Source organism: Megascapheus bottae, chromosome 11, assembly GCF_031878675.1.
Source record: "Megascapheus bottae isolate mThoBot1 chromosome 11, mThoBot2.hap1, whole genome shotgun sequence".
Lineage (NCBI taxonomy): Eukaryota > Metazoa > Chordata > Mammalia > Rodentia > Geomyidae > Megascapheus > Megascapheus bottae.
In genome coordinates this window covers 11,811,130-11,838,041 of record NC_143519.1, presented here as the reverse complement: position 1 = coordinate 11,838,041, position 26,912 = coordinate 11,811,130, and the positions used below count along the sequence as shown (strand labels likewise).

Genomic DNA, 26,912 nt, shown 5'->3' with positions numbered 1-26,912 from the left:
CAGAGGATGAATTTGCTCTGTATTTATATGCATGTATGCAACTATGCGGTTATACCACGTGGAATCAAGTGAATAAACACTTCTACTGAGTTTTTAATTCTGTATAGCATAGGAGCTAAATCTACTTTCCTTGTTTGAAGACCTGACAATTCTTGAATAAACAGCATTTTATCTAACTGCGCAGTTAACAATAGTTTGTATCTGGTTATACAGGTGTTCCCTTTTAATTTTGTGGCTCTTTACATCAAAAACTATTTAATCTTAAAGTCAACGAAAATCAATCTCTTGGTACCACAGTTTCCTTTAAAAAAAAAAATAATCTCTCCAGTGGGGTACCGGTGGCTCATGACTACAATCTTAGCTACTCAAGAAGCTGATAACTAAGAATTAGAGTTTAAAAACCAGCCCAGGAACAAAAATTTGTGAAACTCTTAACCAGCCAAAAACCCGAAGTGGAGGTATAAGTAGTAGAGCACCAGCCTTGAGTGGAAAAGGCTAAACAAGAGTATGAGGCCTTGAGTTCAAGTCCCAGTACCGATACACATAAGAAACTACATAAAAACTTGTACGAACTAGTTTTTATTCAACATGCCTACTTATGCATCTTGTTGGTGTTGTTGGTTTGTTTTTTTTTTAACTGTATTTTTTTTTTTTTGGTCTTTTCTTTTTTGGTACTGGGGATCGAACCCAGGACGTTGCACTTGCTACACAGGCACTTTGCCACTGAGCTACATTGCAGCCCTGTACATCTTGATTGATGTCACAATTTTTATCATCCTGGAAGATGTGTTGATTTAAAGAATCACATCAAGACTTAACTTTTGAAACCTAGTACCAATAATAAATGCTTCTGTATTCAATATAATGCATTGGTAGAATTCATTAAACCACATTTGAGTTCTTTCTCATTTTTCTGGTAAGTAGAAGGGAGAGCAGAGAAAAGATTAATAGAATGATAATATAATTTTTAAATGTCATTGCTACTTTTTACTTTCTAAAAAGAAAAGAGAGTTATAGTTCCCACCAAAGAAAATAAATTTTATGAGCCCAGAATATTTTGACACTAATAGAATTTTTTTTAGTTTTAAATGAATACTTACAAGGAAGCAACCACTTTTCTTTCTTTTCAATCTTAATGTATTTAAAGGTAATGAGAAAAATCGTGATTCTGACTGTGATTTAAAGCACTCCTACTGATTGGGTATGTGGAATTGTACTGGGAGAAATTTTATCTAAGAGAAACCAACTTATTACCTTTATAAATTATCTTTGGGGCAGGGAGTTTAGCCTAGTGGTAGAGTGCTTGCCTAGCATGCACAAAGACCAGGGTTCAATTCCTCGTTACCACATACATAGAAAAAAGCTGGAAGTGGTGCTGTGGCTCAAGTGGCAGAGCTCTAGACTTGAGGGGAAAAAAAAAGCCCAAGGACAGTGCTCAGGCCAAGTTCAAGCCCCAGGACTGGCAAAAAGTAAATAAATAAATTTGTTTTAAGAATTATCTTTAGACAAAAGGCGCATGGTATCCTTAATATGCGGCTATTAAATCCAAAGAGTACAAGAGCGAGGACTCAATAACTGCATACCCAAAGCTACGGACATGGTAATGGAAATACAAACATAACTATATAGACATAAAAACCTAAAAAAAAATTATCTTTAGACAGAAGGAAAACAAGTTGGGTGCACTTTTATTCTTACTACACCCTTGCAATCTCTACACTCTGATACTGTGATCACATGCTTCCACCAAAGAGTACACAAAAGAAGACAGTCACTGAATCAGAAAACTTGTGGGAATTTCAACTAGAAGTTTGGAGATATACATCATTAGCTTAACTTCTGACTAATCTCAAAGTCAAGGAACTCAGGCCGCAGTTGTAAGGGGACTTTTCATAACAAGTTCTGCCATAGATTATTCTACCAAAGGCAGGAATTTCTTCTCGTGATGAGCATGATTGTGTTTGGAATCATGTCTAGTGAAAGATTTCCAAACATCAGAACAAGTCTAAAATAGACTTTCCAGGTGTTCACGAGGTTGAAACATTTGCCCATGTGATACAATCTATTAAAATGCAAATGAGAAAGAAATGAAAGAAAGGTATTTCCAGAACAGAGACCTTGATTTTATGATAGCTTTCCATACAACCACAATATTTTAATAAACTTCTACTCAAAATGTACTTTGAAGCTCGTCAAGTCTTTCTTCTAGCTATTAAAGGGCTTCTCCTTAAATGAGGGGGGAATTTCTCCAAGAGGAACCCAGGTTTTGAAGAACGATAACACTCTGGATTATGGCTGATTTTATGATAACATTACTTAGAGAAATCGAGGTCTGCAAAGCCCCATGTGTAAGCAAGGCCTCATAAAGGGCACCCCTAGCAGACCCTGCCAGCTTCCTACGATAAGCGCAACTAAGCAGACATCCCTGATGGCTCAGAAAAACACCTGGATATATCCAAGAGTCTGCTTAAAAACTGTGTTGTGCCACAGAGTAGTGGCACAAGTTGTTGTTATTATTTTCACTTAAATGTGCCAGTCTATCTTTGGGTGATTTGGGGGCTCTAACTCAAAGGCTTCCTACTGGCTGAAGAGATATGCCACCACTTGTGCCCTGCCTCCAGACCTTTTGGCTCTAGCTATTTCTTTTTGTAAAGACAGAGTCTTGCTTTTTTAATTAGCCCATGTTGGCCTGTATTTTGATTACTTCCCATGCTCCTAGAATGACAGCCATACACCTCTATGCCCAGCTATTGGTCAAAAGAGCTGGCCTCAAACCACAGTCTTCCTGAGCTCTGCCCTCCTGAGTAGCTGTGATTATACATATAAGCCACAAATTTGGGCCTGAATTTGCAAATGCCTGCAGAGACAGGGACCACGTATCCCCAAACTGAGGATTCCAGAATACAATTATGAGCTGACTCATAAATGCTTCGTGAGTGAGAAAGTTCTTTTCTACCTATTTGAAACCTAAGATAACAGAATTAATTGACTGGCTTAGTGATCACACCACACTTGGCATATAAATTCCTCATCGATTAGGATATGGCTGATGTTGGGGAGCAAAAGGGGGTGATGATTGAGGGATGGTATATGCATCTTTGGACATGCCAGAATGAAATTCTCTAATCAGTGCTAAGGACAAAGTGGAAGTTTTCCTTAATCCTCAGAAAAATGCTCCACTAATCTATTAAAATTAATTCCTTGTCTACTTCTTAGGGGCTTGTAATTTAGAAGGTAAAGCTATGAAGTGCCAAATAGAGAGCTCACGGAAGTGCTGAAAAACTTCTCCAAAGCTCCTTAGAACCCCAAGGAAATTTGTTAGGCATGTTAATAGTTGCATTTTCTTGATTGGCAAACAACTGGAGGCTTTGGAATCACACACAGTCTAGCTTCAGGAATCATGTCATCCAAAGAATCAGCATACAGTTTTCTCTCCATGACATCTATACCAGAAATACCATCTGCCAGCAATAATCCAACACCGGTATGGTATGCTTAAAAAAAATAAGGAAGAGTTCGATTTAATTTAAACATCAACTAGAAGAGAAAAAGGCTCATTTTTTTTCCTTCTCGTTCCCTCCCTTCTTACTTTCCTTCCTCTCTCCTTTCCTTCCACTGAGTTTGAACACAGGGCCTGGGTATCCTTTCATAGCTTTCTCACTCTTTACTCAAGGCTGGTGCTCTATCACTTGAGTCACAGCTTTACTCTTGGCCTCAGGCTGGCTGACTGGAGATTAGAGTCTCATGGACTTTCCTGCCTGGGTTAGCTTTGAACTGGGACCATAGGATTTCAGCCTCCCAAGTAGCTATAATTATAGACATGAGCCACCAATATCCAGCTCCAATTTTCTTTTAGTATTATGAAATTACATTGTTTTAGTCTAATTGTGGCATGGAGAGGTGCATGTGCCATATCAATGCCTTGCCTCTTTCTAGAAGTCGAGGTGTCTAATGTACCTGATTCTGGGCTTGAAGACTCAGTACTAAAGCACAGGGAAGCACCAAGATGACCATAAGGCCAACAGAGGGAGATTCCAGCACCCCGCACCTAATCACCTTCATAATACAACGTTAGATTGAGATGTGCTAACCAAAACCTAGTCAAAACAAAACCCTTTAAACCCTAAGAAAGAAAAAGTCCCAGACTCAATGCAGTAATATTTTTTATGGATTCTTCAGGGCAAAAATGTAAGGATGTTTATCATAAGGAGTCACGGGTAAAATGATCTGATGTGAAGACTAGAGTTATAAGTGAAAATCAAAGCTGTTTCTGTTTCTGCAGTGTCACAGGAGAGCGTAGCATCAATCCTTGAAAGAAAGCACTTAACCTTGTAGAAAAACAGAATACAATTTCCACTGAGCAAGTCTCCAGTGACTTCTACTGACTTTCAGACAACTATGCTTTATACCAATTATACTAATATACTTATCAATATGTATTCGTGTTGAATGAAATAGCTCTAAAAATACTACTTCATTTTCTCTTGAAATATTGCACAAAAGCAAAGAACTATGTCATACTGGTGGCTCATCGTACTCCTGATAGTCACAAAGAGCATGATGTGGAACTCACAGTAGGGGGAACCTAACAGAAAAATGCCTTGCAAAATTATTAATAATCACATATACTGGAGACCAGAGCCCAAGCCCTGAGTATCATGCTAGCTCTGAATTAGCTGAAAAAGAAGACAACCCCAGAGTCAGGGGCATTGACATTGTAGCTATACATATCAGATTGAAGTGGTATGTGTACACACACACACACACACACACTCACACACACACACACACACACACATGCACAGAGCAAGAAGGCATTAGCCTTAGTTCCAGGTCATAAATACCTGCATTAAAAGGTAGATATACGTTTGATAAGTACTATAAAAAGCTTGATAAAGATAAAAATTTTAACCTTCCTGTGAAATAAAACATCACAGCTCACTATTTACTATAAGCACTCATGTTTTTTCTAAATTCCTTATAGTACAATGAATAATGCTTCAAATAAAGACAAGAATGAGATACAAAAATGTTTGCATTACTTAATATGCTATATAACTATTAAAAATAATAAAAATGCAATTAAATAAAACGTGATCCCTGTAATTTCCTCAAAATGTTACATGGTTATCACATTGAACAAGGTACCATCTTCCAACATCTTATGTTTTCAATATTCTATTAACACAGTCCTTTCTCAGTTACTGAACTACCAGCATTCTTATTACGTATGATTTCTTGTGGAGAAAAACCATGAATAAAGAATAAGGAGAGATCTTCTGAATGTAAAATATACACTAAAAATAGTGGACTATTTACCAGCTATAGACAAGTGTGGTAATGATAGCATTTATAGAGATTACTGACAAATTAACAATAGCAATCAAATATCTGCAACTATGTAGCCATTTAAACGTATAACAAAAGCTTTTATTATGCTATTACAAGTAAAAGAGCAACTCCCATAAAATATCACTTAATATCACCCCTGATAAGAGTTTAAGTACATTTAAACATTGTTATGTGAAAAAACATTATTTTTAATATGTGACAACTCGACAAGATTTAATCACCGCACCTACTTCAAACCATTAACTGCTTCTTTCAAGCCCAGAAAAATAATATTTATGTGGCTATTGAGAACCATTATGATTGATGCCATCTTTTGTGTGGTTCCCTTTATAGCCGCTTGCATTTGTTATTATTAACAGGGACAAATGAAAAGGGAAATGTGTGTTTTTGTTTTACAATAAAGCTTTCCTGATGATGGCTAACTTCTTCCTTTCAGCAGAAAAAAAAAAGCCTCTTAAATGAACTAATGTACATATAAATGTGTTTTTTTACAGTGCACACTAAGCAAGAAAGAGGAAGGGAGGGGAAAAAAAAAGACAAGCCCTTAGGACTTTAGGCCAGAATTCAAAGAGCCCTAGGCAAAGATGCACACATGAAAGCTGTCAGGATATTTGTTATTCTTATTCTCAATTTCTTACAGCTCCTCCGCTCTCAAGGAAGAGAAATCATAGTTTCTTTTAACCATATCCACAACAGATCTCACTTGAAAGGAAACACAGCGAGTCATTTGGCATGAATGGGCATATTACCAATTTTCCAGCACCACTGCTGAATATTTATGTCGGTGACGAATGATGACACTGGTGAGATATTTTAACACGAAGCCTTGCCTTGTAAATCTCTGAAGGATGCTGTGTCAAAACAACACCTACCATAAATCAGAGGTTTTAAGACCAGTATTTCTTGTTTAAACATGCTACCTGCTCAGCACAAGCACTTGTGTGAACAGGCATAGATTAATGTGTGCTAAGCAGAGCCATTTTACCTCCGAACTTATAGAGCTATAATTTAACAGGCCTATTATTGTCAAGGTAATTTTGACAGTGCTGAAATAGTATACTTGTTAAAATATGCATTTAACACTAACTCCAGTGGTCATTTTGAACTGAATAAACAGACAGATAGGTATCCTGCAATTAGATTGTTTCTCTATAGATGACTGTTTTTTTTCCACCTTGCAAGGAAAAATATGTTGACAATTCATGGCAGAAACAGAATAGCAAGACAACAGTACAAAAAGCTTACCATGCTGCTTTCAGCTTGCTTCTTCACTAGTAATTTAGCAACTTGAGACTGATTTTAAAAAGTCCCTTTCTAGATTGGAGAAAGAGAATAACAGTAGAAACCACTCCTTCCCCAACCCCCCTCCCAGCCCCTGGCAGATACATAACAAATTCAGGATTATTCTAGGTTTTAGAAGTCATCAACACAGCCAAATTTCTTATTCCATGGAGCTGGGGATGATAATCATCAGGGAATCTCTAGATGTTTGAGTGGCAAGATAGGAGAAGGCCTGTCTTAAAACTCTGGGGCTAACCATTCACACCTTACCTCGTTGCCTATAGCACATTCCATCAGAAGATTTTTTTTTTAATTAAAATCAACAAAAGTCAGCAAGTTTCTTTTTTGTTCTATTGATTTAGTTCTCATCCAACTTAATCAATAAAGAAAAAAGGACAGTGCGAATTGTACTTCATTTTTCTAATGGCACGAAACCCATCAGGGAGCATACACACATGCAATGTAGAAAAATCCATTGTGTGGATGAACATATATTGGCTAGAATCCAAGATTAACTTTGTATCTCCCCAAGGAATAAACTAAACACCTTCACTGACACCAATAGACACGGCAATTAACAAAGGCAAATAAATATTTATCTGAAATCCACTAGACTCAATGCAGTCAGCCACATGCTAAGCCACCATAATCAGGCCAAGAAGGAACGCTTGGACAGCAGTCCCGGTGTCTCCACATGAAAAGAGAAAGTGGAGAGACTCCGTGGAATCAGAGGATAGGGAGGAAAAACTCGAGAAATTGTGGTTGTCCTTCCTAACTTTTCCTTGAGAAGACAGAAGCCAAGTAACCTCAGCAGACTGAAGCTACCCTTTAGGTAAAAAAAAGAAATCCAGCTAAGATGTCAGTGACTGCTGTTCCAGTTTCCAGTCCGGAAGGTATTCATTTAGAAAGTCAAGCACCTTTCTAATGCTAGGAGCATGTAAAAATTTCCTTAATAAAAATGTAATGTTTCATGCATAGTGAACGGTGAAAGCACTTGTGAAAATTTTCCTATCGACGTGCATCAAAATACAAAGATTCAAGCTAGCCCAACGGAATTTCCGAGAGAACCTTAAAAACCAAACTGGAGTTTTAAAAAGCCAGCTTTTGGAGTCTTTGCAAAGTCAGAATCCTGAAGCTCGGGCTGCCCTCTTGTGTCCAAAGTGGAAAGACAGAATCTTCCTGCAAGGAAAACCTGATTGACATTTCAAAGGGAAATCACCTGCTAACTTCAGAATGACTTTCACCGCACATGGAATTTGGGTGACCTGTAGATTAAGAGCTGATGGGACTGAACACAAGGAGTTTAGGGAAAAAAAAACAAATGTGAGGCTCTGTATCAAACACACAATACCATATCTGAGGTACATGAAGGGAGCAGAGGATAGAAAATATAGATAGGTGAGAAGGAATGGGGAAAGAAGGAAAGAGGAAACAAGAAATCTGGTTCATAGCTTTGTAAGGTCACATTGCTTTGGTTTGAATTCTACCCAGTTTATAACTGATCAGATTATGAAAGAGGAGTTGACAGCAAGGCCTCATATTACATAAACAACAGGAGACAAATTCCATATCAACAGGGCTTCAAAGGAACATAACCTCTTATCTTCTGACTTGGGAGGTGCCACCTGGCTATTCAACCACCTGGAATGGTGAAGTGCAGTTGTGGAAATTCCGTTATCGTGAAGAAAACTGTACCTCCCCCCGCTGGCTCTGCCGGCCTCTTCAAATCCAGTTAAGTGAACTTGGGGTGCCAATGGGTGCCCCAGCTCATATCCCAAGCAAACTATGTGGATGGTTTGGGTCTCTGCATAAGTACAAAGGTCTTCCACTGAAGAGTGACAGAGAAGAGACTCTAGGAGGAAGTATTTGAAGAGACATGTGCCGGGGTGCCCGGGGTAGTGTGCTCAGGAATGCATAAGTGACAGTGTTCCATCTTCCAGATCAGTGTCACTGAGAACATTCCAGCACAAGCAGAAACAGGAGATAGGGACGGAAGAGAACGCTTGCGGACTGTGGCCGCCCCGGGGACAGGGCGTGCCCTGCAGGAGGCAGACCTGTAGGAGTTTTCATATCGCCCCTCTACACATCACCTAGCTCACTGACCACTGCAGACTAGCACGCACCCCACCCCTGGTTCTCTATAATCTAAGAAGGTGTCAGGATGCTTACTGAGCCCAAGGACTCCTATGCGAGCTGCCTCTGAAGAATGACATATTGGGGGCCGGGAGTTTGGCCTAGTGGTTAAAGTGCTTGCCTAGCATGCATGAAGACCCGGGTTCGATTCCTCGGTACCACATACATAGAAAAAAAAAAAAGCCGGAAGTGGTGCTGAGGCTCAAGTGGTAGAGCTCTAGCCTTGAGAAAGTCCAAGGACAGTGCTCAAGCCCTGAGCTCAAGCCTAGGACTGGCAAAAAAAAAAAAAAAAAAGAATGACATATTGAGAAATTTAAAAACAAAACAGAAGCTTCCTACCTCCCCACAACCCTCAGAGGAGTTTTGTGACTGTATGGTACACTTCGGCACAGTTCCTGTGTATGCTGAACAGCACGGGGTAACAGTGCGGGGTGACAGTGTGGGCCCCTGCAACCCCAGAGGGGAATTCCTTAACATATTTTCCACAGCCATCATAGCACAGCAAGGAATCACGGACACTGGCACATGGCTCACAGTTTGGGTGTACCCTTCCCTTGGCTAGGAACTGAAAACATTTTATTCAAATGGAAAGATAAATCTACGTTTTTATAGAAGTTCATTTTCAGCTTTAAGTCCACCCCTAAAAGGAGTACATTAATGTACATAATATTCACAAACACTTGGGGCAGATGAAGGCCTATCTTTGTGGATATTCTCTTGGCCTCCTATTTCATTGAAAAGAGAAAGTCCTTCTAACAGACATAGAAGGGAAAGGGGAGAGGTTAGATGGGTAGACTTCAAAACTTAAGGTTGATATGTAATTCATGTATACATCTGAGCATGGAAAAACGAAGCTTGTTGAGATTGGCTTGGGGAAAAAGAGGGGAATGGGAAAGACTGATGAATGGGGGGTAGAGTCTGATCAAATTACACAATATGCATATATAGAAACGTCAACATAAAACACAACCAAGTGGGGCCGGGAGTTTGGCCTAGTAGTAGAGTGCTTGCCTAGCATGCATGAAGACCCGGGTTCGATTCCTCAGTACCACATACATAGAAAAAAAAAGCCAGAAATGATGCTGAAACTCAAGTAGTAGAGCTCTAGACTTGAGAAAGTCCAAGGACAGTGCTCAGGCCCTGAGCTCAAGCCCAGGACTGCAAAAAAAAAAAAAACAAAAAACAAAACACAACCAAGTGAAGCTACTTGAAAAAGGGGGGGAATGTTTCAAGTGGACCTGAATCCCAAATAACTAATAAATCAAAATGAAAAGCTGATGGGTTTTGAATACAAAAAGCCCTGATTCATTACAATCAGCTCCATTTGTAGGCTCTCCCCACCTGAGACTCAAGCATTGTGCTGTTGCTTTAAAGTAACTGGCAAGACAGAGAGGCTTTACTCTAACCACTTTCTGACTCCAGTTACACTCAGATCTGTGTGGCCCTGCACTTCTTTAGTGGCTGGACTGCACAACATTCAACAACTGCTGCCACGGTCACTGCCTTTCACTGGGTACTGAGTGTGAGGCCAGGACTGCATCCAGAACTGGGATTATAGGCAGTGTAGAACTGGGATGGCATGGTGGCTCATGTCTGTATTTTTAGCAACTCAAGAGGCTGAGATCTGGGGATCAAGGTTCAAAGATAGCCAGGGCAGAAAAATCCATGAGACTCATCTCAACTAACAAGCAAAATGCCAGAAATGGAGTTAGGTCAAGTGGTAGAACACCAGCTTTCAGTGAAAAAGCCAAGCAAGAACCCAAGTCCCAAAGAATGATACTGTGCCATTTGTAAAGAAATGGAAAAACAAACTTGGAAAAAAATAATATTAAGTGAAGTAAGTTTGACCCAGAGAGGCAAAGGCTGCATAGTTCCCTCATTTGTAGAAGCTAGAATGTGCCTATAAATCTGTAAGTAGACATTCTAGTATGTAAATGGCTACAAATGCATTAATTTAAGTACATTAGATTCTATGGAGAGCTCAAATGATGTAATTTTTTAGAAATACAAAGTTAAAGCCAAAATCAACACCAGGAAATGTGTACTCATAAAAAGGGGGTAAAGAGGGGTGCAGTCACTCATTCATTGTATATACCACAAAATTAAGAAAAGTAATGGAAAGGATATGTCACAGGGAGAGAGAATGAAGGGATGAAGCTGATTTGGGTACACTACATTCATAAACTACTTTGTTAAATGGCACTTCCTTTGTACAATTACTTGAAGAAGATAAATTAAAAAAAAAAAAGAACACAAGTCCTTGAGTTCAAGCCCCAGTAACTGAAGGGGATGCTGACATTTAACCATCTTAGGTTTTAGTTAACTCTTCAGTATCATTTCACATCAGCCTCTCAGTCATGGTTTGTTCAAGAGCCCAGTGGCTCCAGAAATGGGACAGGCATCCCAAGAAAAGATCAAACATACTACAGCCTCCTGTCCAGAAAAGCACTCCTCCCAGAAAGACCCTTTCCAGAGGTGGTACCGGCTTATGCCATCTTGGCAAACTCAGCCAGCACCGTGTAACTGTGAGCCTGCATTCATGCACACTTGCACAGGGCACATACAACTGGCAGTGTTCCCAAATCATTCTGCAAAGCAATATCCATTTATTTTTCCACACACATACACGTTGAAATGATCGCATGCTCCGATACTTGGATTTTTCTCTGGGAGGAGAATGGTATCAGTGAAGCTTTCTGTAGAAAATGAATCACAGTGATTTTCTTCCAGCCTTGCTTCTACTTTTCAAAGACTGAACTGTTCTCAGATGCTGCAGGTGTTAAAGGGAAGTATTTGCTGAGAAACTTGGTGTCTGACTTACCGATTGGGTTTCTATCGAAGAACAACACTGGCGCTTTCAGGATGGATTCAAACATCTTGTTGTGCAAAGTTTGTGAAGAATTAACAAGAACGTAGAAGACTAGCAGAGATCTGGCTATGCCAAAAAGGACTGTGGCTACAGTTAAACCTGAAATAAAGAAACATCACTTAATAGGATGCAGAATCTTGGCATTGTCTTCAGTAATACTACAAGCTGATCAGGTGATTTATAAAGGTATTATTTCATTCCATAAAGCATCTGGATTCTACCAAAAAAATGAATTTGCAACGTCACTGACAAAGAATTAAAAGTTCCCTCTCTCTCTCTCTCTCTCTCTCTCTCTCTCTCTCTCTCTCTCTCTCTCTCTCTCTCTCTCTCTCTCTCTTTTCGGTCTCATTGAATGGAAACTATGTGGGAGAGAATGAAGGCTAAAGTATGATTTCATCCCAGGCTTTCCAAATTCAGTGACAAGTTGGCCTTCCCTCCTCTACATCTCAAATCTTCTTATTTACAACACAGCCAACAGGCAGATAAGTTGATAGGCTTGATACCAATGTGTGAGATTAACAGGGGACAGGAGAAACAATTTACCTCTTCCTTATAGAAAATGCCCAAGGAGTTTTAAAGAATTTAAAAATACCACATTAAGTTGCAAATGGAAAGACCTTTTCACACTTGAATTACAATAAAATATCAATTCTAGTTTAATATGCACTATTAATCTAAATAAGCAACTAATCTCCAACAAGATAACTTAATAGAAATACAAAAACACTTTCAAATGAACACAACTTGAAGCTCATATATTAAGGCATGCATGAGTACTCAGAGGAAAAGAAATTTCCTGATGTCTTTTTTTCATTCATTCATTCATTCGTTCATCCATATTTGACTAGGGATGAAGCTCAGAGATTTACACATGCAAGATAAGTACTCTACTATTGAATAATACCACTATTTACATGTCTAATGTCTATTCGTTCATAATGCTACAGAGTGAAGATTTCTGTAGTAATTCTCCTTCTAATAAAATCAGTATTATTTAAAATTCTGAAAACAACTCTAATTCTGAACACCACCATCAGGCATTTTCCTTCATTCCCCCCTGCCCAACCCACCCACAGATCCTACATGATAGTTAATAGAACCTTTTCCCTTTCTTCTTTAGGCTTCCCTTGAGAGTTCATGGATTTAGGGTGCCTTTGCAAAATGGCAACAAAATGAGCATGAAATTTTAGTGAGTGGATTCTCACAAAGATAACTCACTGTATCCCAGAGGAAAACTTGTATGAGCATTTCCTGTGGAAATACTTAAATTTTTAAATGAGGATTTCCGTCAGAAAGTATGTACTGCAACATATATTTCTAAGCACTGCTAGGAAAACTGAATGCCCTGGTATTATTAGCAAGGCAAGCCAAATGTTAAATGCATCACACAGTTGGGCATGTGATAACATTGTGATCTGGAGGCAAGAGAGAAGGAGTTCTAATTCCCAGACACTGGGTTTCTCCCTGCTCAGCTTCCCTCTTCAGTAATTAGTGAAGCCCAGGAGATGAGCAGTGGTGACGGGAGCTTTGCATGCCTGTGATGGAATAATGCTTTTATTGGGGAAAGGGGGAGGGAAGGGGGCTGCTAGAGGATTTCATCCAAGTTCAATAAAAGCCAAGGTTTATTCAGACAGAATTGGAACAATCCGAACCACAGAGTGGGGATCCGTTTCTAATCCCCTGCCCGTCCATAGAATGATAGAAGATTTAGCTAAAGCAACCTATTAGAAGAGACAATAGCCACATATTTCCAGTGGCTGATTTCCTGAATGCTCAATCCTAGTTTAACTTTCAAAATCCAGTAACAGAGTAAATTAAGAGTCTTCATTCAACCTCTTTCTTCTAGTCAATTTTGAAAAATAATTATTCTAATTAATTCACAGAGTAAATGCGACTCAGACTCCTAATCTGTGAAGACATTACTGGATTACTCCTTCAAACCCTAGGTACCCACACAGGCTCATTGTAAGCACCTCCAGCTCTCATATAAAAGACCAAATAATTAAACTTTACCTGCATAAATTCCTAAGTACCAGGTCAAATCGAGAGTCTGTGTTACATTTCCTTCCTCACTTAAAGTGACATTCAGCTTACTCTGTTCATTTGCCCTAGGGAGGAACAAGGGGAAAAATAATATTAAACTATAGTTAGAATTGAGACGAACACACATATACACACATGCACACACGCATGCACGTGAGCATGCATACACACACACACACACACACACACACTCACACACACGAACATAAGTTTGGAAGAAATGTCCTACTCTGGTTCAACACAGTTCTTTGTACAGCCACCTTATAAAAATTCAATTTGAATCCCGACTTTCCGTCAGGATTCAATACATGGCTGAGGAGAGACGTGGGCAGAGACCATTATGGGTCACACTCCACAGGCAAAAACTTTCAGTTTTCCTCAAGGTAACTCGGTGAGGATTAGAAGAGGAGGCTCAACAAACTCTCCTTTCCCAGAACTCTGTTAAAGTGAGGCTTCATAACGCTTTCACGGCACTTTGGATTAGAGCGGAAATAACTCACCAGTAGGAAAGCCACCAGTCTTGAAGGACATAGGCAACCTGAAAGAAGAAAACACAAAACGAAAGGAAAACCAGCATGGGCATGCTTTACCAAGTCAAAATACCAGGCCACTAAAGAGTCCGTCAAAAGGAAGTGTCCAGAGCACTGCCATGATCCTTCTGGCTCACGTCTGTGCCAAGCCTCTCTACCCAGAGAAGAGCAGCTCAAGAAAATAGACTTGACATCCTAAAATCTTCACAAGAAGTCGGTTATTTTTCTAGAAGCTCTTTGTAATAGACATGCAACCCCAGCTACAGACACCCATGTTGTCCCCACTCAACCCAAGTCCTGAATGACCAGAACACTACAGCATTCCTGGAAAAGTGTGAAGACACCGTGTCATCCTTTACCTGAGCTGCCATGTTGAGCAGAGTAAGGAAAATGATCATAAACCAGGAGGCACCGGCTGTGAAGTAATTTTTGTAGGCCTTCAGACCAATTTTTCCTTCAGAGCGGCTCTCCTCAGACTGCACAACCTGGACATCCTGGTCATCCTCTTTCTGTGAAGGACAGGAGGCAGAAAGAGACAAAATAATACAGAAGAGTTTCAGAAGATGATATTACACCCTGCTGTGAGAAAGCCTGTCTATTAAATGCTACTGGTGTGAGTCTAAAATGGAGTCTTCCATGGAGAAGGGTGTGTAGATAGCCTGATCAACCCATAACTGTGTCACCCTAGACCCAGACATGCCCTGCTAAGAGTCTATCAGAAACAAGGAGGTGACATCTGTACATCGTCACTTTCTTGACACGTGGTGCCTTGACTTCCAGCACATGCGTAATGTACCCAAAACTCAATATATTTAATATTCTATTAATACTAATTGATAAAAAGGTGTGGTATTCTAGATTATATATACCCTACAGTAGAGGGCTGGGGATGAGGCTCAGTAGCAAAACATATACAAGGCTTACATTAAGTCCTCAGTACCATTGTTATTTATTGTTATTATTAGTAACAATAAAAATGGTAACAGTAAACTGATTAAGTATAGCATAGGCTCAAAATGTTAGCCAAAAACAATAACTACATCCTGGTAATAAGAGTTCAGGTAGCAAAGGAGAGAATAGCAGCTCAGTCTATTTCTTTTTATTTTTTTATTTTTTGTAGTCCAGTTCAACCAGGCTCCTGTTTCTGCACTTGGCTATTGAGTGTTTAGACAGCAAGGTCAGTAAGGGACAGACCCTGCATCCATGATCTCAGCAACCATAGAACAAAAATGTTGGTTGAACATATATACAGATGTTTCTCCTCATCATTACTCCTTACACATTATAACAACTATTTATATAGCATGCACGTTGTGTTCGTTATTGTAAGTCATCTAGAGATGTATCCAAATACATAGGAATAAGATACCAATCACATGTAAATGCAGTGCTGTTCTATACAAGTAAACTGAGCATCATCATCAGATTTCATATCCATGAAGGGCCTGGAACCAATATCAAGAGATGACTGTTTTGAAGGAGGCTAGAGTACATGTCTGAGAACTTAGATTTCACATGTGAGCTGAAGATGCAGTTGGCTCTAGGATGGCACAGAGGTAGAGCATTCCACGGTGATTAGAGCCAGGTGTGGTCCTAGATATGTATAATCTCATACATCTGGAAAGCAGAGGCAGGATTGCAATTTGAGGCTAGCCTACATTTCTCAAAAGGAAGCCAGGAGTGATGGCTCACCCTTTTAGTCTCAACTATCTAGAAAGTGGAGGTAGGAAAATTATAGTTTAAAACCAGTCCAGGCAAAAGCATAAAATCTATATGACAAGTAAACTAAAAGCAAAATGACTGGGGAGAGAGGGGTAAAGCGCTAGTGGTAGAGAGCTTGCTTATCCAGTTGAAGGCCCTGGGTTCAATGCCCCTTGTACACATATGACGTACACATACACGTACACAGATGAAATAATATGTGGCTCCCAAGCTAGAAGTAACTCTAAAGAATCAACTCTAAATGAGTTATCCCTAAAGTATTTGTCATGTGCTAGGAATTACTAGTCATTGTACATGCCACTTCTACCTAGACAAAAAGAATACAGTGGAGCTGGGTGCAGTGGCTCATGCCTGTAATCCTAGCTACTCAGGAGGCTGAGGTCATGATTCAAAGCCAGCCCAGGCACTAAAAAGTCCCTGCGACTCTTATTTCCAATTAATCACCAGAAGTGGCACTGCGGCTCAAGAGGTAGGATAGTAGCTTTGAGCAGAAGAGCTCAGGGACAAGGCTCAGGCCTAGAGCTCCCATAACTGACCCCCCCCCCTAAAAAAAAAACAAGAATACAGTTGTAAAACAGAGTCCACTAAATAAGAAATGTAGCTACAGGGGTTGTTAGCAAATTCAGCCTTTGGTTGCAAAAGCAAAGCCTGGGATCATCGAGGCAAGTGGAATTTATCTACAAAAGTTCCAGACTTCAGCTTTCATTCTCATGAGCCACACAGACCTTTGGAACTTCTAACAGCTGATCTCCAAGAGATGAACACCCCCTCCTCACAAATCAAATGAGAGTCCGCCTTCCCAAAGGCTATGTACCCTTCCATCTGCTTCTATACTGCCAGTACGACTACATAAGGACTGGGAGCCAGAGACTATTATTTTGGAGCAAACGGAGTCCCATGCAGGAAGTGCACTGACCACTCACAAGGCCCCTAAGAGCCAACAAACTAGGCCTGTTGTGAAGAGAGAGGACTCACCTCTTGGCCCTCTGGGATGCCGTCCTTCAAAGAAGGTTTAGAAGATTGCTGAGACCAAATGGAAGACTCCGAGAAGGTGCGTTTCCTCAGTGCGGGAGTCCCGGGACCTGGAGACGGCTCTGCTTCCTCGTTTTCCTTCTTTAAAAGGGACCCGAAATCTACTCCGGATTTCAGAAATTCTGTGTAGGTTCCTTTTTGCACCATTTCTCCCTAAAATGAAAATGAAGACTTTTAGAGGAACATTCATATGCTTTCACATGCCAGTGGTCTCAGATAATACACCGCGATAACACAGGACGGATGGGAAATGGAAAGACATTTCAAAGTATAAAGGAGATTGCTTCTGACCTGTGATGAAGGAAATGATCACAGGAGACAGTGACAAGTCAAGAAGGGATGGATCAAAGTCCCCAAGCTCTGAGAAAGTCTCACTGTTCCCCCTACCCCAAGATGTTAAACAGTGACCCACAAAAGCATATCTTAGTGTCCCTAAGTAATTATATTTGAAAACAGGATCTTCACAGATGGATGTAGTCATGTTGAAATGAGGGCATGCTGGGCCTTGACAGCTCATGTCTGTAATCTCAGCTACTAAAGAAGATGAGATTTGAGGATCATGGTTTGAAGTTAGCCTGGACAAACAAAGTCATAGAATGCTTATTTCCAATTATCCAGCAAAAGGCCTGAAGTTGAGCTGTGGCTCAACTGGCAACTGTCAGCCTTGAGCAAAAAAAAAAAAAAAGAAGTGACAATATCCAGGCTGGATTAGAATGGGATCTAATTCCAATGTGATTCAAACATGCCTTGGTATTTGTCATTTTCAAATAATCTACTTTGCCGTTAAAGCATGGAACAAAGGAAACAACAATGGCCAAGGAAAATGGTACCCTCATCATGAACAACTGTAATGTTCACAGGACAGTTGTAATGGTGTAAATGCGAGGTGGCAATTGTGTATAGGTTAGGGTAATCACGGTGGGTGATGAAACAGTGACACTGCTACAGATCCTTTGAAAGCATCCCCAAAGACTTGAATTTCTGCTTTAGGGAAGGGGCATGGAATTGAGGGAGTTCTCTAGGAAGCCTGAGGAGAAGCAGCAGAGAGAAATGACGTCCTACACACACCAGAGTGTCAGCAAACTCAGGAAGCGTCTAGAGACTACTTACATCTTTCAGTATCAGAATCTGGCTGGCAGCTTTGAGGAACTGCAATTGGTGTGTCACTAAAATGGTGACCTTCTCATGCAGGGTCTGGCAAATGCACCTGGAAATGCAGAAGGCACAAGGTGAAAAACTATGCATCCCAAGGGCAGTCCAGATAAGAAAATACAGTTCAAGCCATAATGAGACAAAGAACATGGCAGCCAAAGACATGCTATTTAAATACGGATGCAAATGCAAGTTAACTGCAAATACAAATATAAATCAACGATACCAATATGGACTCAAGCTCACTAGGGAACAATCTGGACACTTCGTCTAGCAAGAGACATAGTGACTGCTGCCTTATTTCCCCTAAAATTCCATTTGGCACTTATTCAGATATTTCATGATAAAAGCAATTGAGCAACACTGAAGATTACAAAACCTGACTTAAATAAAATATTATCTCATTGCCTTGTAGCAGTGAGGAAGTGACAGATGGACATTTTTTTTTCTGAAATGATTTCTTAGGTGATTATGATCAGAATCCAATACTCCAGACTCAAGATGTAAACACATGACATCTTTCAATCCAAAGAGCTCACCTTTTTCCTTCTGGCATCTCTTGGTTTGGCTTACTTCACACAAAGTTTCTCAACCTACTTAAAACCCTCTGTATGTGCAGCACCCATGCTTTCTGTTGTTGGTGGTACTACAGTTTGAACTCAGGGCCTTATGCTTGCTAAGTGGGTGTTTTACCATTTGATCCATGGCAGTTCTGTTTCTTGCATTATTGTTTGTTACTCTGGCCCACCTCAGAGCCAAGAGCCTCCTTCCTAAGCCTGCCAGGCAGCTAGGATCACAGCAGTGACCACCACTTTTATTTTTTGGGGGGGGTCCAAGGGGGCCATAGAGCAAGATCCTCTTGATCCCCACTCTTAGAGTAGCTGGGATTACAGTCAGAAGCCACCATACTGAGCCACACACACACTTTTAACGTAATGATTTCTCCCTAATTCAAAATTACAGGCCATATACTTTTTTTTTTGTGGGTCATGGGGCTTTAACTCGGCCTGGGCATTATCCCAGAGCTCTTCAGCTCAAGGCTACCTCCCTACCTTTGAGCAAAGCCCCAGTTCCCATTTTCTAGAGGTTAACTGGAGATAAGAGTCTCAAATCCTTTTATGCTGGCTTTGAACCTTGATCCTCAGATCTCGGCTAGAATTACAGGCATAAGCCACGGCACCCGCCCAACAGGCCATATACTTTTATACAAGTATCTGATGAAGAAGTTAACATTCAAATCTGGTGGGCTGTTATGTTCAGGAAGGCTTAAATCACAGGTTTCCCAATGTTTTTGTCCCAACATCTCCCATCACAGACAAGATCATGTAAATAAGTATTATAATGAAATTGGTGGTTTTCAATTTTTTCCTAAGATGGATGTTTTCCCAAAATGTTCAGGAAAATAGTTTCTAAATCCTGAAGATTAAAAATCCCCAAGTCATGAAATTAAAAATAAAAATCCTTAAGGAGACATGGTCTTGCTTTGTCACCCACGCTGGCCCCCAAATCCTGGGCTTCAGAAACCCTCCCACCTCAGCATACCAAGTAGCTAGAACTACAGATACATACTTTCATGTCTGTCCATGCCATAAAAATACCAACTAGTTTGCCATTGGGCCACTTAGTTCTGATCCTATACAATCGCTGTGGAGAATCAAACACACCATCCCCAAGTCAACCACACCATGTTGGGGGCAACTACACAGGAACGCTGGTCCCTAATGGGACTCATTTGGTTGTCACACATCCCCTGAGCAACTACCCAACAGTAGCTGGTTGAGCAAACATACAACACCAGACCAGCAAGGGGAGCAACACCACCACAAATAGAGAAAAGGTAGCATCAGGTCATACGTGTGAGCTCTGAGGACAAAGCAAGGCAAGAACTGCCCCTCTGAAAGGAATAGGAGAAGGCCTCTCTGTAACAAGGTGAAGAGGAGTCCAGAGTCTACCTGGGAGAGTTGAAGGGACAGCAACAGCAGTGGTCCTGGGTCCCCTTCACACACTCAAAGTCCCGTGTGGTGGAGGAAAAGATGTGGAGAACCACCAGAAGACCACAGTATCCCCTGAACAAGCAGAGGGAAGGCTGATAGGGTCGCACCCTTCCTTTCTCCTTTGTCTGACACATACTGGCCCATCTCTGCCTCTGATAGAAAGAACACTGGACAGGTAGCCATACCACAGGGCATGCTGGATTCAGGTGATATTATAAAGACATGGTTGGAGTGCTGGTTGGTGTGAGGAGAAAAGGAAAGGGGCACAGAGCAGACTGTAAAGAACCTTCAAACCACACCCTGAAATGAAGGGAAGTCTGTAAAGGGTGAAAACAGGGAGGGTCGTCTGTACCCTCATCAGCAAGGGCACGTCTCAGGTTGCAGGCCCTTTCATTCAAAGCTGCTCTAGTGAATGGAATTGGTGTCCTTCTAGAAGAGGCTCAGGACTGTTCACAAAAGCCACCCTATGGAGACAGCCCTGATGTCCTAGACAGATTGAGTATAGCAAGAAAACGTGGTGTACCTACACAACAGGACTGCATTCGTCCATTAAAAGGAATGAGAGTATGTCATGAGCAGGGAAATGGATGCACCTAGAACAAATCATGCTATGTGAGGTAAGCCTAGCTCAAACAGACAAACGGTGCATTACTTTCTCTCATATGGGGAAGCAAGACCTAAAATATAATGGGACCTAGTCACTTACACAAGACTCTAGACATCCACACTCCAACACTCACACTAACGGAGGAGATCCCTGAGGGAGGAACCCACAGGTGTAACTTCTCTGAACACTTACAATACTTTTGATAAAAACAAATTCCAGGAAATGGAAACCTGACTTTTTCTGCTGTTGGTGGTAGTGGTGGCAGTATGGGTGGTATTTGTTTTTGCTTTTGGAGTTTTTTAAGGGAGGACAAAAAGGGGGTGCAGAAAGAGAGGGAGGGAGGGCGAACAAATGCAATCATGTTATTAAGTATACATTGTCCTGAAAACGAACGGGGTAACTCATGAGTGCGGACAGAAGGGGGAAAATGGAGGAAATCAGAGGATGGGATGACGTCAATTAAAGAAATGGAAGCAATACCTGACTTGAGAAATGATAACCACTCTGTAAAATGCCATAACATTAACAAAAAAAATTATGGGTTTTTTTTTTTGGGGGGGGGGAATGGGCCTGATAGATCTGCCACATAGCTCCTACCCTGTGAAGGCTAGGCAAGAGAAGGTGGTTCACACAGCAGGGACCAAGTGTGGCAGAACCTTGACCTTTAACTTCTCAATCTCTGTAACTATGGGAAATACATCTCAGCTGTTGGTAAACGGCAGCATAGTAGCACGGAAGGACAACACTGGTAGCAGTGGGGGGCCTCTAATTAGTCCAACCCCAAAGAGCTGACTGCAAAGGAAGGCAGGGTGCTGAGAAGTCAGCAATTTCTAAGACAAGCTCCATAGTGAACAAGAGATCAGACTGACATCCATTCATCTAGGGCCCCTCGCCTTCCGGATATAAGAGAGACTATTTCTTGTTCACAACATATAGTTGTAAAACCCGAAAACTCTAATAACCACTGGATGTATATTCATGATGAAAGTAAAAGTGTTCATGGCAAACAGAAGTGTTAATTCGTTCACTTTTGATACAACACACTTCACATTTCTTCAACACAACCGCCATCTTTCGTAGCAGATTGTTCAATCCAATTTTCTAACTCGTTGAGAACATTCTCCAGTTGCTGCTGAGTGATTTCCTAAATTGCATTCGAGCTCCCAGGTCCCCCCCCCCACCACGTCCTCCCCTACCAAGAATGTAGTTCTGATTAGCAAACAACATTTTTAACAAGCTTGCTTCTATCGAGTGTATATCCAAAGTCATTAAACCTTAAAGGTGAGAGAAGACTTTATAAACACCTCCGTGTTCAAAGTTGGGGCGAGGGGGGGAAGGGCTGGTGCTATGCATATTGGCACTTAGTTGCTACAATGCCTTTCTCCTTCTTCAACTTTAGGGTCCAGCAGGAGTTGATCTTCCAGGGATGAAAAACTTGGACTGAACCCACAAGGCTCCTAGAGGTGACAAAGCATCATCTCTGCCCAAAGAAAAACCCATCAAGTTACACAGGAATGGGAAGGAAGAAGGGTCAACAGAGAGAGCTGGGCCAAAGACAAAGTGCCAGCTACTTTGCTTTCTGCTTTCTCCAACACTCAATGCTACACCAGATTTCTTTTCTTTTTTTTTTTTCTGTGATAGACCCAGGTTGAAATTTATCATTATAATCCATCTTTAGTGTGGAATTCACTGACAGGAAGTACGCTTCTATTAGGCAACTACCAGTACCTTCTACTTCCAGCATTTTCTTCATCACCCCCAATACCAGGTATGCTCTCCCACACTCCCATGAATGCCTTGCTCATGGATAATCTTGTGTCATAATCGTAGAATGGAGACTGTCACATTGCTAGAATCTGCCTTTACTTTGTTATTTAGGATGTGTTATGGGTCAACTCCCACCCCCACACCAATGTCATATGCTAAAGCCCACCACCTGCACCCTTTGAATGGAAGATAGAATGTTTAGACAGGTAATTAATTAAAGAGGAGCTGATGGCTCACACCTGTAATCCAAGCTATTCAAGAGGCTGTGGTTCAAGAGTCAGAGTGCTGAAAAAGCTAAGGGACAGTGTCCATTCCCTGAGTTTGAGCTCTAGAACAAGGAAGGAAGGAAGGAAGGGAGGGAGGGAGGGAGGGAGGAAGTCCTGCCTGTGAGGTAGGAGGCGGCCTTCATCAACCTGACCTGATTTAGTGTCCTTCTAAAGGGACACTAGAAGACCCAGACACTTCAGGATGGAAGATGACCAGAGAACATGGCACACAGCAAGGTCACTGTCACAAGCCAACAGGAAGATGACCAGAGAACATGGCACATGGCAAGGTCACTGTCACAAGCCAACAGGAAGTACTGTACAAATCTCAGATTTCCAGCCATGCAGCTGGAAGAGAGAATTCCATAGATAAAATTCTATCTTGGCAGCCTGAGTCAAGACAATACCACAGAACTTTACAGTTCACCTTTCTAAATGCTTTTGCCCTCTGTCATCACCACCTCACTGCTGGAAATAGCCTGCCTACTTTCTGCCTGCAATGCACTTGCCTACTGAGCCCTCACCGTTCCTAGCTATCTACCTAATGAATGACCTATATGGCTTACACCAAGTTGCCAAGGCTGGACTCTTGAAGCTATAGTTTTGATAGAACACAAATCATCCTTCAGTTCTAGACTTCACAAAGTATTCCCGAAGCTACAGACCAATACCAGGCCTTTCCACAGTGCCCTCATCAGTACTGTTTAAAAATGAAACAGCTTACACACAGATCATAAACAAAGGACAGAGTAGCAACAAAGCAACAGCCCAGAACTAGTCACTCGCTGTAAGCCTAGCTACTCAGGAAGCTGAGATCTGAGGCTCACAGTTGAAAGCCAGCCCAGGTGGCAAAGTCCATGAGATTCTTATCTACAATTAACAACAACAACAACAAAAACCACAGAAGTGGAGGTATGGCTTAAGAGGTAGAGTGGCCAGCCTTGAGTGAAAAAGCTAAACAAACATCTAAAGCCCTGTGTAGAAGACCTAGTACTGGCACAAAAAAAATAAATAAGCAACCAAACAAAAGAACAAAACAGGTGCCAGGCCATCACCAGGCTGCTGAGTAAATGAATATTGTGCCCTTTCTTCTTCAGGTCTAGATCCCTGACTATCCACACGTGTAGCTGGAGAGTCAGACAAAATGTCATTTCCAGGTAAGAGCGCGCTACTTGTTTCATGACTTTCTAATAGTGACCTCATGGCCACATCAATACTTTTCTCTGCAAAACTTTTCCCTACGAATGAAGGGGCTCTGAGGGGCAGAAGTGAAGAAGGAAAAGAAGGCCACCAAGTAACAGGAGCTCAGTCCCAAGCTGACCGGAAAAGAAGACAAACTCACAGCTGGAACAGATGCTTGCCAACTTCTGCATCCACGGCGCTGAGAGGGTCGTCCAGGAGGTAGATGTCAGCATCCTGGTAGACGGCCCTGGAGAATGGGGAGAGGGCTCGGATGGAAGCCCTCCCTCTGCTGCCCACGCCTCCTGGGATCTTCCCAACACCCCAGCTGAACTTCCCGGGGCCGGGAGTTTGGCCTAGTGGTTAAAGTGCTTGCCTAGCATGCACAAAGACCGGGGTTCGATTCCTCAGTACCACATACATAGAAAAAAACCTGGAAGTGGTGCTGAGGCTCAAGTGGTAGAGCTCTAGCCTTGAGAAAGTCCAAGGACAGTGCTCAGGCCCTGAGATCAAGCCCAGTACTGGCAAAAAACAAAAACAAAAACAAAAACAAAAAACACCTAAAGAATAGCCCCCAGCCCCATACTTCATCCTGCAGCAAGCAGGCTGGGGGCTCCCTCCCCCACTGACACACACGTGGAATGGCCGTGGAAAGCCCGTTACCTTGCAAGGTTCACCCGAGCTTTCTGCCCTCCACTCAGCGTGGCTCCTCGGTCTCCGATGACCGTCAAGTCTCCATCCTCCAAAAGCTCCAAGTCCTGCGTGGAGAGAGGCAAGAAGAGAAAAGGCAATCGGAAAGTGTGCGATGCTCAGTCTGATCTTCGTGAGGCATGTGCAAGTACTTGATCACAGAGACTAACTTTTATCCTTTCCCCAAACTCCCGCAAGCGCTTTCATGCTGTACCCTGCCTTTCCCCTCACGGAATGTATGCACTTCATTCTCCTAATGGCTATGTGCTAAGCACCAACTATGGGCCAGGGGGATTGTCCTGGCCACAGGGACTATGGCAATGAAGGAAGCACGACACAGGGAAACACAGAATAGAAAAGAACAGTTGGGGTCCAGACCCCACAGAGTCTGCTAGCACCTAAATTATTCACCAGCTTTTGCCATACCTGGATTCAAACAGCCGTGTGTGTGTGTGTGTGTGTGTGTGTGTGTGTGTGTGTGTGTGTGTGTGTGTGTGTGTGTGTGTGTCTGTGTTCACAGGAGACTAGCCTAAAGTATTAAATAATATTTGTAAAATTTCTTACATGAAATCTTTTTTTTTTCTTATTGGTACAGTAGTAGAGCTTCCCGGATCACAGCTGGGGCTCTACCATTTGGCCCCCCTTACTGCTGATTATTTTGGCGATGAGAACCCTCCACTTTTCTACTTCGGCTAGCTTTGAACCTCCCCCCTCAGATCTCAGCCTCTTGAGCAGCTAGGATTGTAGGTTTGAGCCTCCCGTGCCTCTTTTGACATCTTGCAGTTGAAGCCATACTACTACTTAGAAAGTCAGGCATAGGAAACTAAGCAGTGGTCACTCACCTTTTTCAAAGCACAAGCCTTTATCACTTTCTCATAGCGTTCCTTCTCGTATTTCTTTCCAAATAAAATATTACTCCTCACGGTCCCAGAGAACACCCAGGGCTGCTGGGAGACATAGGCAATTCTTCCATGCACACTGACCAGCCCCTGGTTCGCAGGCAGCTCTCCGAGCACAGCACTCAAAAGGGAGGACTGAAACACGTCACAAACAAATGCATGCAGTCAGCATGGGGGACAGGGGAAAGGCTGCTCTCCAGACCTGCCCAGCCTGGAGTCAGCTACTATCAGGCCCTCATTTAAAACAGATTGAAATAAAAGCACCAAGCAATGTTTCATAAAAGAGTAAATAAATAAAGGGTGACCATCCACGCTGCCTAAGCACGTTTCTCCCAGATGGAATGCTCTATAGAACTGTTGTATGTAATTAGGAAAACTATAGGAAATGCAATGTGCAACTAAGCATGGAGCCCACACAGGACTGATGCTGAGCAGAGCTGTTACTGTACCTCGTCCCCTTCACTAATTTAGCAAGGACTTTTTCCAGAAAAGCTACGAATAAATAATACACACAGTGTTATTGTACATGGGGAAAAATTTGAAAATCCATCCCAAAAGGAGTATTCACTCTGTCATTTACACACGCTACATTTAGATTCCTATGCTTCATTGTTTAAGAATGCATGACACGGGCCGGGAGTTTGGCCTAGTGGTAGAATGCTTGCCTAGCATTCATGAAGACCCAGGTTCAATTTCTCAATACCATATATATAGAAAAAAAGCCAGAAGAGCTGCTATGGCTCTGTTGGTAGAGCTCTAGTCTTGCAAAAGCCCAAGAACAGTGCTCAGGCCCTGAGTTCAAGGCCCAGGACTGTCCCCCCGCAAAAAATGTGGGGCCGGGAGTTTGGCCTAGTGGTAGAATGCTTGCCTAGCATTCACGAAGACCTGGGTTTGATTCCTCAGTACCACATACATGAAAAAAGCCAGAAGTGGTGCTGAGGCTCAAGTGGTAGAGCTCTAGCCTTGAGAAAGTCCAAGGACAGTGCTCAGGCCCTGAGCTCAAGCCCAGGACTGGCAAAAAAAAGAATGCATGACATCAAGCGTGCCCACATGGCTACTCCAAGCCTGTTACCACACACAGATGTGATGTCTCTGTACCTACTATTATGAGTGCTTGAAGCACTGATCTCGTTTGCCTATCTGTCTTGCCTAGAACCTGGAAGCTTCTGGAAAGCAGAAATATTAAGGTCTGGCTTTTCTGCATCTCTTCATTAGAAGGCATGTGGTGAGTACTGGTGGCTCACACCTGTAATCCCACCTTCTCGGGGGGCTGAGATCTGAGGCTTGGAAATACGAACCCTGCCCAGGCACATCAGAAAGATCAAGTGTGAAGCACTGACCTTGAGTGAAAAGGTCAAGAGATGATACCCCGGCCCTGAGTTCAACCCCTGTACTG

General features: G+C 41.9%; 1 protein-coding gene across 1 annotated transcript in view; it reads right to left on the bottom strand.

The window, feature by feature from the left end:
• Positions 1 to 26,912, bottom strand: part of Abcc4 (ATP binding cassette subfamily C member 4 (PEL blood group)) — a 191,872-nt gene that overhangs the window by 94,537 nt on the left and 70,423 nt on the right. Inside the window, exons 11-19 of the mRNA XM_090341965.1 lie at positions 25,460 to 25,651; positions 24,591 to 24,685; positions 24,091 to 24,177; positions 18,073 to 18,169; positions 16,906 to 17,115; positions 14,568 to 14,717; positions 14,179 to 14,216; positions 13,649 to 13,743; positions 11,588 to 11,734 (exon numbers count right to left, since the gene is read on the bottom strand). Coding sequence (XP_090198091.1) covers positions 11,588 to 11,734; positions 13,649 to 13,743; positions 14,179 to 14,216; positions 14,568 to 14,717; positions 16,906 to 17,115; positions 18,073 to 18,169; positions 24,091 to 24,177; positions 24,591 to 24,685; positions 25,460 to 25,651 — 1,111 coding nt within the window. The remainder of the gene's footprint in view (positions 1 to 11,587; positions 11,735 to 13,648; positions 13,744 to 14,178; positions 14,217 to 14,567; positions 14,718 to 16,905; positions 17,116 to 18,072; positions 18,170 to 24,090; positions 24,178 to 24,590; positions 24,686 to 25,459; positions 25,652 to 26,912) is intronic.